Raw genomic sequence first — 14,001 nt, 5'->3', positions numbered from 1 at the left:
CACACACATGCTCCACTCTGACCTCTCTCTCCACTAGTGACCAGTCGCTCCTTCCACACACTGCTCGAGGAAACACAGGGATGAGTCAGGGAATCTAGGTACAAAGACACACACGTTAATATCTAGCACGCAGGCAAGAGAAACTTTGGCTTGAACTTGTTACTGACGAGAGTTTAACAACGATCCTTGATGAGGCCTTGATGAGGTCCAGGTGTTTAGAAATGTCTAGAAATGTTGGCCAATCAGAAGTCTAGAAGCCTCAGTGGGAAATAGTAAACAAAGATGGGGCATAGAAGCAGAACTGAGTCCTATGTGTGGAGGGACAGTAACTTTGTGTGTATATGTAAGCATTTAAAGACTGTAGAGAGTACAATTAACAGTAACAGTGTTTTGTCTAAGTCCCCCATTGTAGAAATTCATTTCACCGAAACAATAACGTGGCGCACAGTGTAACGTCAAAAAAGGTGCACACCTTTGACGCTGTGTTTTCTCCGTTTTCCTCGTCCACACGTAAATGCAAAAACGGAGTTTACGAAAATTTCCAGGAATGGCAGGAATTTTTAAAAATCTCAGTTTTCAGTGACCGAAAACGCAGTTTACGTGTGGACGAAAGGTGCAAATGCATAGAAAAATCTGCGTTTTCAAAAATACCCGGGTACGTGTGGACGTAGCCAAAGTTGCAGGCCACCTAAAGCCAGGGGTGTCTAACTTATCAGAGGTCAATATGTATGTGAGTGGGTTACTATCTGTAACTATGGTGAACTGACATTGGTGTATAGGGCATTGGGAGGGAGTTGGATCATTAAGTTTGGTGGAATCTTTCACTTTGCTCGTACAGCCAACTCAAGATATTGAAAGTGAATACTTCCTGGATATCACTGAGTTGCTTGGTTATCCTCTCTTTCCACTCCTGTGGAATCGACGATTCACCACTTTGTTCTTTTTCATTTGTAATCATTACAGGCACTTTGTGTGGAGCTCGGGAAGGATGTGTTATCGAGCAAGTTTTAACACAAAGGCCACCAGGCAAGGAAGACTGAGAGGGGTGTTCAACTAAGGTAGTGGTTCCCAGACTTTTTTTTGCAAGGCCCCCCTTTGTTTTACAAGAAAATCTGCGCGAAGCCTGTTTGTTCCCAATATGACTGGTGTCTGACTGTTTGGATGAGTGTCTGGAACAACAAGAGCTAAGGTTGCAATGTCAATCTGCATCTAAGAAGTCTTTTGGAAAGGTAATACACCTCTCTATATAACCTGGTTTCTAGATTGTAAGGTCCTGATTTTTATCTTACACGAGTTGGTGTATTGTTGTGTTTTTGGAAAGTCTCTAGTATTAAAGCTGACTTTGAGTTCACTTCCTGCCTTCTGGGTCCTGCACTCGAGTCTTAATCAGCCTTCCACGCAGCCATTTCCTGACCAAGGGCTAATATTTAGTGGCCTAATTATGTGAAGTAAAGGCTCGGTTTAATATAGACCCAAGACACTAAGAGTTTTCACTTCAGCTAATGTACTTACTGATAGTTATATAAACATTCTTATGTTTATAGTTTATGTTCACACTTACTGGCAACTCTATTAAGTACACCTGTTTACTCTGTAGTAGTTAATTTATGTATTATTAGCCAATCACATGCCAGGTATTCCAATGCATTTAAGCATGTAGAAAAGCATGTACTTTGCCTCAGACCAACAAAGAAAGGTGATTTGAGTTTGAACATGCCATGGCTGCTGATGTAGGGTCTAAGTATTTCAGAAACTGCTGATCTACTGGGATTATTTTCTGCACAACCATCTCTAGTGTTTACAGAAAATGGTCTGAAAAAGAGAAAGTATCTATTAAGCAGCAGTTCTCTGGGTAAAAATACTTTGTTGATGTCAGAAGAGAATGAACAAGCTGCTGTGAGCTGATAGGAAGGCAACAGTGACTCAGATAACCACTGTTTACAATCAGGTTCTCCAGAATAGCATCGCTGAGCACACACCATTATCATAGGGGTCTGATGATGAGGGGTGCAGTGCTACAGCAGTAAAAGACCACTCCAGGAGCCACCTGCAGTTGGCACTCATAGCAGCTTAGAACAACAAACCAAGGCTACATTCAAAAAGAAATTACTTTTCACCTTCAAACATGACACAATCATTTTTAACAAAATACAACTGAAATATATAAAATCCAATTTCTATCTATTCAAATAATTATGAAAGAAAATGGCCTTAATAAAAACTGAATGTATACCAAACAGTTACATTTCATCTAACCAGTAAATTTAGCATTTTACGTTACACATATCTAACAAAATTACATTGAAAATCTACATGTAATTATATTAAATGCTGCCACAGTCAGACAAAATCTCAGAGGAATGTTTCCAGCATGTTACAAAAGCACTAACGAGCATTATGAGCAACAAGGCTTAACTAAAAAGTGTCTGTCTTGTAAATAGAAGGCAGACATATCAAATGGTTTCATGAATTAAACTAGCGTTTCCAATGAACTCTCAGACATAGAACTCTTTTATTTGTGTCTGTATGTGGGTGGCATTTCATTGTCTGTAATAAAAATGCTTAGTTCATTTTTTCTATGACATTTTATTCTAGGAATTTTAGGATTTTTTTTTTTTTTTAATGAAATGGGGTTTATTGGAATTTCTTTAACATACAAAGAAAGAGGAAACAAACACTGGTTAAGTCAAATCTTCTTCTTTCGGCTGTTTCTGTTACAGCAGATCATCGACCTCTATCCCACGCCATCTTCTGTCACACCAACCCTCTGCACATCCTCCCACACTACATCTGTCATGGGGTGGAAAAATAAAATTTTTACTTCTTTTTTAATAGCTTGTTTTTAAGTAATATATTTAAGTTGTTTTATATTCTGAATATTTTTGTACTGCTGAACAGTTGTTTTATAAATGAACAATAAATACTTTTGGGGGTGGAAGTTTTTTAAATGCAGAATAATATTTATATTATATCCAGATGTAAATGATGTGATGCGACTATGAAACAACAACATGTCTCCAGTTGATGTGTGTGTGCTGTCTTACAATGGGTCATTTTATCAGAGTCATCAAAGTCAGGCGAGGACAACGTTCAAACCACAATTTCCACCCAAACACACATCACCACAACCTTTGCATGACTTCAGTATATCTGTAGTATCTCCTGAACTCCATATTGTATAAAAATGCTTGGCAGCACATGCATTTAGAAATGACAAAGATCTTTAATGTGTAAACAAAACTGCTTTCAAAATCTCCTTCATAGGTTTTTGCAGATCTCCACTTCTTTGTTTGCTACAACCAGTTATATAGAAGTGACCCATCATAAAACCCCCATGGTGTGTTGCAAACTCTGTGTTTGTGTATGTATGTGCGAGCATGTGAGTGTCTGTGTGTGCGCGTACCCGTGTGTATGTGTGAGTGCACATGAGTGAGTGTGGGTGCGTCGTAACAGTTAAAGCACTGTGTATGTGTGTCTCTGTGTACGTGACTTTCTGCCGGTCATAAAAGTAATCTCCTCTCTCCCAAGCTACACCAAATTCCTTTACAAAACACAGTTAACAGATTACAAACACTGAGACCCCCACTCTGCATCCACTGGGCCACTGGCCTCTTCTTGTCTTACATTTACAGATAAGCATGTGGAGAGGCTCCTGCAAACCTACTTCTAAGTTATAACAATTATGAGGTACAAGCATCAGCATCAGCATCCCCCAACTGTAGCTTCCTGTCTCCTTTCATGACAGGCAGACCCCCAGTGTCAATAAATTCCTTTCCCTCTACACAATTACACACACTCTCAAGCCTACAGCTAAGCCAAACTGAAACACACAGACAAATCCTTCCCTATTCCTCTGATCTACTGATGGACCCTCTCATCTAAGCAAATTTAACACATTATAGTCTAATAATTGTGTTCTTTTACTCACAGTAACAACACACATAGTACAGTTTACACTTATATAATTTTAAAATAAACACATTAATGTAAAAGAACCAGAGAGACGAGTCACAAGGTGCCCTCTGCCCTTAATCTATTTTTATGTTCTTCCTTTTTTCTTTTGATTTTCACCTTATTTGGCTTTTTTTGCGACCAATCCTAGAGGACCTCTGTCTGCAGCTTAAGGAAGTTTAAAGTAGATGCTGTGGTATGACTTTCTAACAAATAGGTACCAAACCACCCCCACTTCTTCTTTCTAAACTATTTTCTCACATTAAATTTGTGCTGATGTTAAGGTCAACTTTGTTATTTGGCTTTCTCATGCAACAAGTTTAAAAGTTTAAATGATGAAAGTTTATATGCCAGATTACAAAAAGTCTTAAAAAATCTACTTTAAACCTGTGAAGCCTGAAACATGAAATAATTGCCAGAAAATTCAATTTCATTTAACCTTCTGACAATTTTTTAAAAAAAAAAGAAATTAAACATCAATTTGCATATATGAGTTTTCATTTTTGCTGCACCTGGCTTTTGTATGCAAATTATTGTCCAGAATAGAACTTTGGGTCTCACTGTATGCATCTCAAATACTATTTTAACAAATATAATACATTTGCTGCGCATCACTAGACAGGTTAGTCCTTCAAACCTGCTTTGGCTCAAGGCACCAATGATGTGCTCAACAAGATCACACAACTGAAAAGTGTGAACACAGAGATGATTTTAGTAACTGTGGTGTTGAATCATTACATCACTACCACCTATGCAGCAGCATAGAAACACATCTGAACGCTAAAACACAATTTTAACAAATAAATTCTCATTGTTGAGATGTGGGTTTTTTGCACACCTATAAGTCAGATACAGCTCGGTCGATACACCATGGTAGTAATAATGGTCATGGATGATATGACGGGAGACTGAGTGAGAAAGGATTTTACTCAGAACTGTGAAAGTGCAGTCCTACTCGGAGCCTTGGAAGGGACAAAATGATGACATCCAAAGTATGAGTAAGCAGTATTGTGTAAGCTAGAGTTCTGAAGCTGTGTGATTTGGTTCCTCAACTGCCACCAAGGTCACCGGCCCGTGAAAGGAATCTTTCTTTGTTGCATTCTGTTTAAGAGAGTTCTCAAAAACTCTCTTAGAGAGTTCTCATCAAAATTTAGTGTAACCATGGTGTGTAGTCAATACAAGCAGTGCTGTAAACGGTCTGTCAAGGCACTCTGTGTGCGGGCAGGCAGAGAAGTGAAGGCAGAGGTAAACTCAGAGAATAATCTCAGCTTTATTGCTGACCAAAACTACAAAACTCAAAATGACACAGGAACAGAACACACAGGCAGGACCGATGGTGAGCAGACATTAATGACGTGACCCTGCACAGAAGAAAACACAGAAAATAAATACAAGAGGAAAATGAGGGAATGAGGACCAGATGAGGAACACAGCTGATACAAATTAAAAGGGAGACACAAAACTAGAGACATTGGCTGTGTCCCAATTCAGGGTCTGCACGCTTGAAGTACGCGCACTACGCGCACTACGTACGGTGCGTACTATAAGTACGAGAAGTGCGGAAGTGAGAGGCTTGTGAAATGGGACGGTATATGCTTCGTCGTGCTGTTCAGGTTGCCTAGCAACCATGATAAAAACCGCGAGACACGTTACATACAGCATTGTTTGACAGAAATGAAGGAGAAAAATGTTTTGTTGGTCATTCATTTTTGTCATGACATCACTTTGATTAGTTGAGTATCTGAGGCTGAGACCACGGGACTGTAAAACATGATTGTTGGGCTTCATTTCTGTGCTGAACAGTCATTTAAGATTAGTTAGTAAATAACAATTAGTTAATGTTGTTCATGAGACTAAAGTCATCTCACTGTGGTAATGTAAATATAATATGGCCAATATTATAGTATTGTCAGATTATTATGATATATATATATATATATATATATATATATATATATTGTTACGGATTCAAATATTGGGGATGGATACAAGAGGAAAAACCACAATAACAACACTGGTCCGGACGGGTTGAGTCAAACGATGATTTTAATGATCACACGCGTGGGAGATGGACACCGTACGCAGACAGCATCAGATCTCAAAATGGTGGAGCACTGATCAAACTCTTATAGCCTCTAGTGGCCCCCACCTAATCATAAAAGCCTAAACATTCACATTCTTTCTCTCACACAGTGCCTAAGCTACAACCTTGGCTCCCTGTTTATCTGCTCCTGCTGAGATGGGGCAGAAAACTCCAGTATGTTCTGTTCTCTTCTAATCAGACAAATAAGGCGATGACTTTCTGCAAACAGTATTTCTCATAACTCAGCAGTATAATGCATCATAAAACAATATAATTCATTCACAATAAACCAGCAGTCTAATGTAATGCAAATCAGCTTAACAAATGCAATAGTTATCACCTTCTTCTAATTCAGGAGAATAATGCAAACTAAAACTACATAATAATTCACCATCTTTAATTAAGGGTCTAACGTGGCATAAAATAATATTATAATCTGACACTCCCCCTTTTGTGCTCTTTAGAATAAAGAGCACACCTACACCCTGTAGTCCAATGCGGCCGGGTTCATTTCTTCTTACGCCTGAGGCCCTTTGTCCCCCTGTTGGGCAAACCATATGTGAGATGACCTCTGTGTTCGCGCAGTCCAGGTGCAAGAAGAACTATTATTCCAACAGTAGCAGGTACAGATGACACTCCCCAGTTCTCCCACAGCTTTATTTTGGTGCTACCTTATACCCTTCAGACGTACTCAGACTAGAACCTCTGTCCGAGGAGCTTTTAGCCTTTATTTTATTGCTGCAGCCACCAGTGTCTTCCAGTTGGGTGATCCACTGCTCTTCTTTCTTTAACCTCAGGGGTTAGACAACCCTTCAGTCGTTGCACAGATCAGGGGATTATTCTGCCCCGATGTCAAACAACAATCTGTGTATCCTCGGGTCCTGTGTATCCCGTGTATTCCCCAGAAAAAGGAACAGGAACGTGTCCCCCTTTTGCCCAAGAGCCTCTCGAACCTCGTTGGTCTGGTGTTCCTGGATCTCCGCCAACCCATTCATGGTTATTGCTGTGTTTATGGGATCCATCCTTTTGAGGTGACTTATCAGAGCCCAAACGCCATGACACTTGGACCCAGTTGGTGTCTCGGCAGTCACTGTGTCTGCCTCTGCTGCGAAGGATCCTCGTATATCTGTGACCTCGTCTGGTGTCTGTTCCTTTCTCTGTAAGAGACAGAAAACCAATATATATATATATATATATATATATATATATATATATATATATATATATATATATATATATATATATATATATATACACACATATATATACATATATATACATATATATATACACACACGCACATATATATATATATATATATATATATATATATATATATATATATATATATATATATATATATATATATATATATATATGTGTGTATATATATGTATATATATACACATATATATACATATATATATATATATACACGCATATACATATATCACTGACTTTCAGCTTGTTGTGTTTGTGGATATATGACTGACTTTAATTATTAAACATTCGCACATGAATAAGTGACGTCATATTCAGTACTTTTGACAGTTCACTCTTCGGCCGCTCCATCTTATTAGGGAAATTCCATATACATAAATGTAAATTTCAAAACTCAACCCCATCATTTAATTTATTTTTGATTGAAATTGAATATTACTTAAACTCTCTTAAATTAACTTCCAATAAAAAAGGTTTATCATTGATTGAAATTCATTCAGAAATGTTTAACGAATGAGCTGTCACAACTTTCAAGTACAAAGTTGCTATGAAGTCTGTCACATTCCCCCCCTTTTTTTCTTTTTTTTCCCTTTATTTATTTATCCTTCTTATTTCATTGTACTGTATATTGTTACTCTTATTTGCCTTGTATGTCTACTGTGCAAACTGAACTGGAATGACTGACTGTTCGCTTTATAATTTCAATAAAGTTTGGGAAAAAAAACCCTCTTCGGCCGCTCCCTTCTGCCGTATTTTGCAGCAAAATTCTCCACACCCACCGCCGCGCTATGAATTGTGGGATATATGGGACCACGAAGCGTGCACCGGACCACGCTTGATATTTGGAGAAATCGACGGCGCATTTGGAGTATGCATTTGAAGTACACTTCGAATTGGGACAGCCGTCGTCGCGTGGCGGTGACGTAACCGCACTTAAAATGCGTACTTCAAGCGTGCAGACCCTGAATTGGGACACAGCCATTGACATGAGACACAGACTTTCAGAATAAAACAGGAAATCCATAGACCAAAACTCAGATGCACTGAACTAAACTTCTATTAAATACTAGAAATAACAAATTACAAAAACAATACACAAAACACTGGGTCACTGACCCAGGACCATCACACGGTCAAAGAGTGTTGGCACACAAACGTGTCACATCAGCCTTCCAATGCCAGCAAATAAGACCTGACACTCAAGCAGACCAAAAAGAAGTCAAGGTGGTGTGGGTCATCACAGAGAAATGTCAGATTTGAATGATGTGTGACAATGTAGAGTGTCATGTGCTGAAAGGGGTTCTTGGGGTCTGGTTCTTGGGAGTCTGTATTATTGTAGGGTCTTTACTGTACAATATAAAGCACCTCAAGGTGACTGTTGTTGTGATTTAGTACTATATAAATAAAACTGAACTTCCATAAAAGCTGCAATTCTCATTATTTTGAAAACAAAATTGCTCTGTTAGTCTAACCCCCTCAAATGTGGCAACCATGGAAAGCTAAGGATGACCTCTTGACAGTACAGTAGGACTCATGTAGATTGCATAAATAGTGCTTGAATTAGAGTTTTCAGAGTCATGTCCCCACAAAAGACAAAATTAATTTCTCGGTCTTTACCTGAGTAAAGGGGAAGAAGATTGTTTAATCAGGAGCATGTTTTTTTCCCCTAACACATTATTTGGTGGGGACGCTACACTGTTACTTGGTTTCTAGCACTACCTGCTTTTCACATTTTTTTTAATAACAATCCTAATATTAAGCTATTAGTATCGGAAGGTCAGGGTCTTAGACCTTGCCATTTTTAAAGATAAGAAAGACTTTACATACATCTGTATTTAGAAACCAACAGAAAGAAACATTATATTACATGGAAGCAGCTTTCATCCAACTTTGCTTAACCCTTTCATGCATGAATTATGACAACCTCAATCAGGATTGTTTTCTTAAGTATTTTTATTCATCTTCAGGCATAAAAAAAGATTGTTGAACTTTTTAAAAACTTTTTTAAAATGTTTTTTAAAATGTCCACCTGTGGACAACATATGTTTTGACTTATGAATTTGAAAAACGAATAAATAATATACACTGTGTTGTGTTTATGTGCAAGTAAACTATGAACACTGACACAAATACAAGAAAACAGTCTTTGAATAGCTGTCCATTATAGTGGCCACTATATGTGAAATGGTTAAAGAAAATATATCTTTTTGTCAATTCCTATGACCAAGAAAGAAAAGTTTCAAAAATAATAACATTTACTAAGGCTTTCAGACACTAGCCCGTCAACCAGTCGCTGACACTGGATCACCAGCCATCAGTTGAATCATTCTGCACGACAACACCATCACTCCATTCACTCCACTGAGATGATCCAGAGCAGGTGTTTGTTATTCGTGTCCTCATTCTCAGTTTGTAGGTGCGTGTGGCATCTGAAACTGGCTCTCTGTAAGACTGCTGAGCGATCAAGTACATTGGCTGTTCCTGTTTTGAAAAGAGTTATTAAAAATAAATAAATAAATCTTGGGTTTACCTTAATGTTCCTCTGTACCTCAGACTGCTCTGACTTTCAACTTCTATTGAGTACAGCTAAACCTATCAGAATGTGTTATTTATTGCTTCTGAGAATGGAAAAAAATGTAACCAGCATTTATCAAAAGATGTTCACATTTTCTACTTAAAAAAGCCATTTTTGTTTTTCTCTAATTAAAACATTAAAAATACTTTAGTCCTCACAGAGTTGAGTTTTTCACCAAGTTTGTCTCATTCATTAATCCTGTCATATGTGCACGAGAAAGATCCGTGATCAGAGATACTGTACCTGATCACCTTTGTCCAGCTGGTATTCAAAACAATAAGGGTTAAGGACTTCTCTGGTGCGAGGCAGACCCCATGATACAACCAGGGCTCCACCTTTGACTGAAGCATAGATGTTTGGAGGTGGAGAAAGGAGCTCTGTCTCACACACACACACACACACACACACACACACACAATTAGTAAAATAACTGGAAACATTTAATTCTGAACATCTGCTGTAGATTGTGGCTGAAATACACTGGAGTCTGAACTGAAACTTCAGGTTACCACTCCATACCCCCTGTACTTGGCACTAACCCCGAGTATTAGTCACAGCCTTCAAGATCTCAAAGGACAGAAATTTTTAAATTACTGATGGAGAAAAATTGTCAAAAGCTTTATTTGGCTAGCATGTTAAGAATAATTCATAGGAAAACAATGATCAATAATAAGAACTGCAAAATAAGAACTTTTATCATGTTCATGACCCACTGCACATTCTTTTAAAACAATTCTGGTGACATGGCTTTGTGGAGGACAATGTTACAGTGACAGTGTTGAATTAACTATAATGAATTTTACTGTTTCTACGATCTATCTATCTATCTATCTATCTATCTATCTATCTATCTATCTATCTATCTATCTATCTATCTATCTATCTATCTATCTATCTATCTATCTGTCTGTCTGTCTGTCTGTCTCTAGAGAGAGAGAGATATTTGTATTTTTTTAATCTGATCTATAGCATTATCATTTATACTATTTAATAGTCTTGAAATATTACCCAGCATGTCCATGTCATACACGTAGGTGTAAGACGTCCACTTGTTCTGCATGGACTTGTTCAAATGAAGGATAACTTCTGCCATATTATTGCTGAGAATCAAAGATGCTGATCCAGCTCTTTCCACAGAAGTATAGTTTAGTGACTCAACCAGTATTTCATTATCACAAATGCTGGTAGGGGAGACAGAGGAGATACAGACTCAAAGCAGTGTTTCAGCTTATTGTACCTTATTTGTAAATAAAGCTCTATTTAAAAATAAGAATACCTGATAAACACAGAGAGCTTAGTATCCTTCTCTAAAGTGTTGAATGACCAGGAGCAGTTGAGCTCATTTGTCGGGTAGAGGAGGCAGATAAACTTCTCCTTTATATCTGTAAGGTCTTCATAGGAATCCTGCTGAGCTGAAGTCCGTATGAGAACCATACCCAACTTCACATACAAGATCAGAACATTGAAACATTAAAAAACGCACCATATTTATATTTATTAGTTAGAGCCATACATTTTTGGACAGTCTCTGTACACCAACACAATGGTGCTGGAGTAAAGAGTGGCAAGCCATTACAGCCATTTTTATACATAAAATTGTAATTCCTGTCTGGATTTCAATGATTTCCTGATTGTTTAATTTCAAATCAGCTGTAGTTGTGTACAGAGTCAAAACTACAATAACTGTGTCACTGTTCAAATACTTATGGACCTAATGGTACAAGCACCATGTCTGTATGGTCTTTCAAAGATAAAAAGGCAGGTTTATTTTCACCTCGTACTGGTCATCCATTTTCTCTTGACAGGCATTCAAAGTGTGGCCCTCAGATTCTTGGGGGAAAGAAGAAGAAGAAGAAAAGGAAATAAAGCTGAACACCACCCTGATTAAAGTAATATTAAAGGAAATCTTTTGTTTAAAAAAAAACACCAATGATTTAAGGTCAAATGTTTTCATAGTTATTCCTTATAGCCCATTTGTTCACAGAGTGTCTGTGTACATTGTGATTACTCTTTCACTTACCACATTGTGTGAACCACAAAACCAACAAACTGGACCAAATAACAGGATGATGTGGAAACAGCTTCATGGCTGATCTGAGTGATACAAATGTGCACATATACGGATGTATCAATAAGCATGCAGCATTCATTAGAAAGCACAGAGACGCTGCTGTAGCACTTTTCAAAAAGCATTTTCCTGTGTTACTTCCCCCTTTTTACATGCGTACATACGGAAGTTGGGACGTCTCAGTGGTCACATAATCAAACACAAAGAAACTTCTTTCCTCATACGAGTTTTACGTCTTCACTAAGTTACACTGACTTGTGAATTTTAACAACATAAATGCAATTTTCCATTGCCACCAACTACTTTTATCCACAGAAAAGAAAGGACATGATACGTTTGCTTTGTTCATACATTCAGAAGATAAATAGCCTCGACTATGATTAACTATTCTGGATTAAAGGTCTCATATGAATCAAATCGAATAAGAAAGCCACCTGTCATGGTTGTGTTATAGTAACAATGCTATAAAAGAAATAATAAAAAGCTGTTACCTTCAGTTGTCCCTCTACTGTCAATGACTGTGATTCTCTGCCTGAGGACAATGACACGTTTCTGAACAAAGAAGAAGCATGACGTCACGTACTGTAGATTCAGGAAACCTGGAAATCTTTCTGTGAATTTATTCTTCTTCACTTATGTGTGCTGCAACCGCAAGTCAATCAATTGATTGATTATCCAATCATTATTTTTAAATTATCCAAAGCTCAGTCATGATGGCCGCAGACTGAACAGAGTTTTCCACACATCCCTTTCCCAGTAACACTTTCATTACACACACTTGATACAGTGGGGCCATTATAAGTTCATGGGAGACATTAGACAGATAGTGAGACTCCTTCTCCTTATCAGGGAGAGATAGGCCAACATGTGAGAGTTATGGAATGTTCTTTGTTTTGGAAGATTTAAAGAGTTCAGGGCAGTGTCCTTCCTCAGAAAACTGTTTGGTGTTTGATCTGAACATTTTCTCCACTGCAGTGTTTTCCTTTTCCTTATTCTTTTAATAAACCTCACTGTACCTCACTTTGTAAACTGACCCCAAAACCCCTTTTGGGTAACTGTGACAGGAAATGATGTGATTCATACATGGTGTTATAGCAGACACAATAACCCACTATCACTAGAACGCTGTGCAGTGCTGTCCTCTTGTAATAATGTCCAGTCAGAGATGATGTCACAGCACTGGAAAACTGTATTTATCATTGGCACACATTAAGCACAAACTGTAGCTGGCCAGTAGGGGAGGGGTTCTGAAATTGTAGGAAATCATATAAACATCATCTTGATGCATTCTCAGTCATCCAGGAAAGTAAATCTCCAAAAAGTTGATTCTGTTGATCTGGACGTAGCGTTTTGTGGGAGAAACGTTTTGTCACTTATCCAAGTGACTTCTTCAGTCTCGAAGAAGAGACTGAACTGCCAGGAGTTGAGGCCCCAAAGTACATCCAGGGAGAAGGTGGTCACTGATACAGTGATACAGTACTCCCTGTGGCGCACAGGGAGTACTGCCTCCTTAGAGTAATACTTACTCTGTATGTATTATTGTAGCGTCTACCTTGCAATGTAAAGCGGCTTGTCTGTGTTTCATGGTGTTATAGTGTGATGATATCTGTGCTTCTTTATATGCTATGGAGTGTTTTGTTTTCTCCTCATGATGACTTCCTTGTTGGAAGTCATCCAATGATGACCTATGATGACTTCCAACTTCCTTGTTGGAAGTCATCATAGGCAGAAACCCTGTTTTTCTCCAGAATTTTGCCCCTATATGTTACATATCTCACTGTCTATCCCTTTTTTGCTGCCTGGCCTGACCTTTCTCCCCAATGTAAGTTTGTATATTTTAGGTATTGTCTGTATGGTCAGCTAGGTTTGTCATTTCAGCTGCAGGCAACTGCAACTGACAAATAAATCTTATCCATATCATTATAGTGACTGTTGTTGTGATTTGGCCCTGTATAAATAAAAATGAATTGAATTGAATTGCTGCATTACCTCTTGAGCTGGACCTTGTAATGTCCAGCCAAGGTGCATCTTGACACCTGTAGGGCCAAGTCAGACAGGCTCTAACAGGGTGACCACATGTGTGTGGGCTGATCCTGTAGTGCC

General features: G+C 38.2%; 1 protein-coding gene across 1 annotated transcript; it reads right to left on the bottom strand.

Annotated features, from left to right (window-relative positions):
• Positions 1–9,230: 9,230 nt before the first annotated feature.
• Positions 9,231–12,446, bottom strand: LOC146367194 (uncharacterized). Its single transcript, XM_084912896.1, has 7 exons — positions 12,390–12,446; positions 11,851–11,924; positions 11,605–11,660; positions 11,107–11,270; positions 10,839–11,011; positions 10,074–10,207; positions 9,231–9,736 (listed from the first exon to the last, which is right to left on the bottom strand). The coding sequence occupies exons 2-7, from the start codon at positions 11,915–11,917 to the stop codon at positions 9,560–9,562; spliced, it is 771 nt and encodes a 256-aa protein (XP_084769022.1). The 5' UTR covers positions 11,918–11,924; positions 12,390–12,446; the 3' UTR covers positions 9,231–9,559.
• Positions 12,447–14,001: the final 1,555 nt, after the last annotated feature.

Source organism: Perissodus microlepis, chromosome 18 (assembly GCF_051167445.1).
Source record: "Perissodus microlepis isolate ML-2025 ecotype Zambia chromosome 18, ASM5116744v1, whole genome shotgun sequence".
Lineage (NCBI taxonomy): Eukaryota > Metazoa > Chordata > Actinopteri > Cichliformes > Cichlidae > Perissodus > Perissodus microlepis.
This window is presented reverse-complemented; position numbering and strand designations above follow the sequence as displayed.

Excerpts from the sequence above, each read along its gene's own strand:
- LOC146367194 (XM_084912896.1), bottom strand. The coding sequence starts at position 11,917 with ATGAAGCTGTTTCCACATCATCCTGTTATTTGGTCCAGTTTGTTGGTT. Across the intron at positions 10,208-10,838 it reads GTATGACATGGACATGCTGG|AGCTCCTTTCTCCACCTCCA; the intron begins GTAATATTTCAA and ends TGTGTGAGACAG. Across the intron at positions 9,737-10,073 it reads AGCTGGACAAAGGTGATCAG|GAACAGCCAATGTACTTGAT; the intron begins GTACAGTATCTC and ends TTTTCAAAACAG.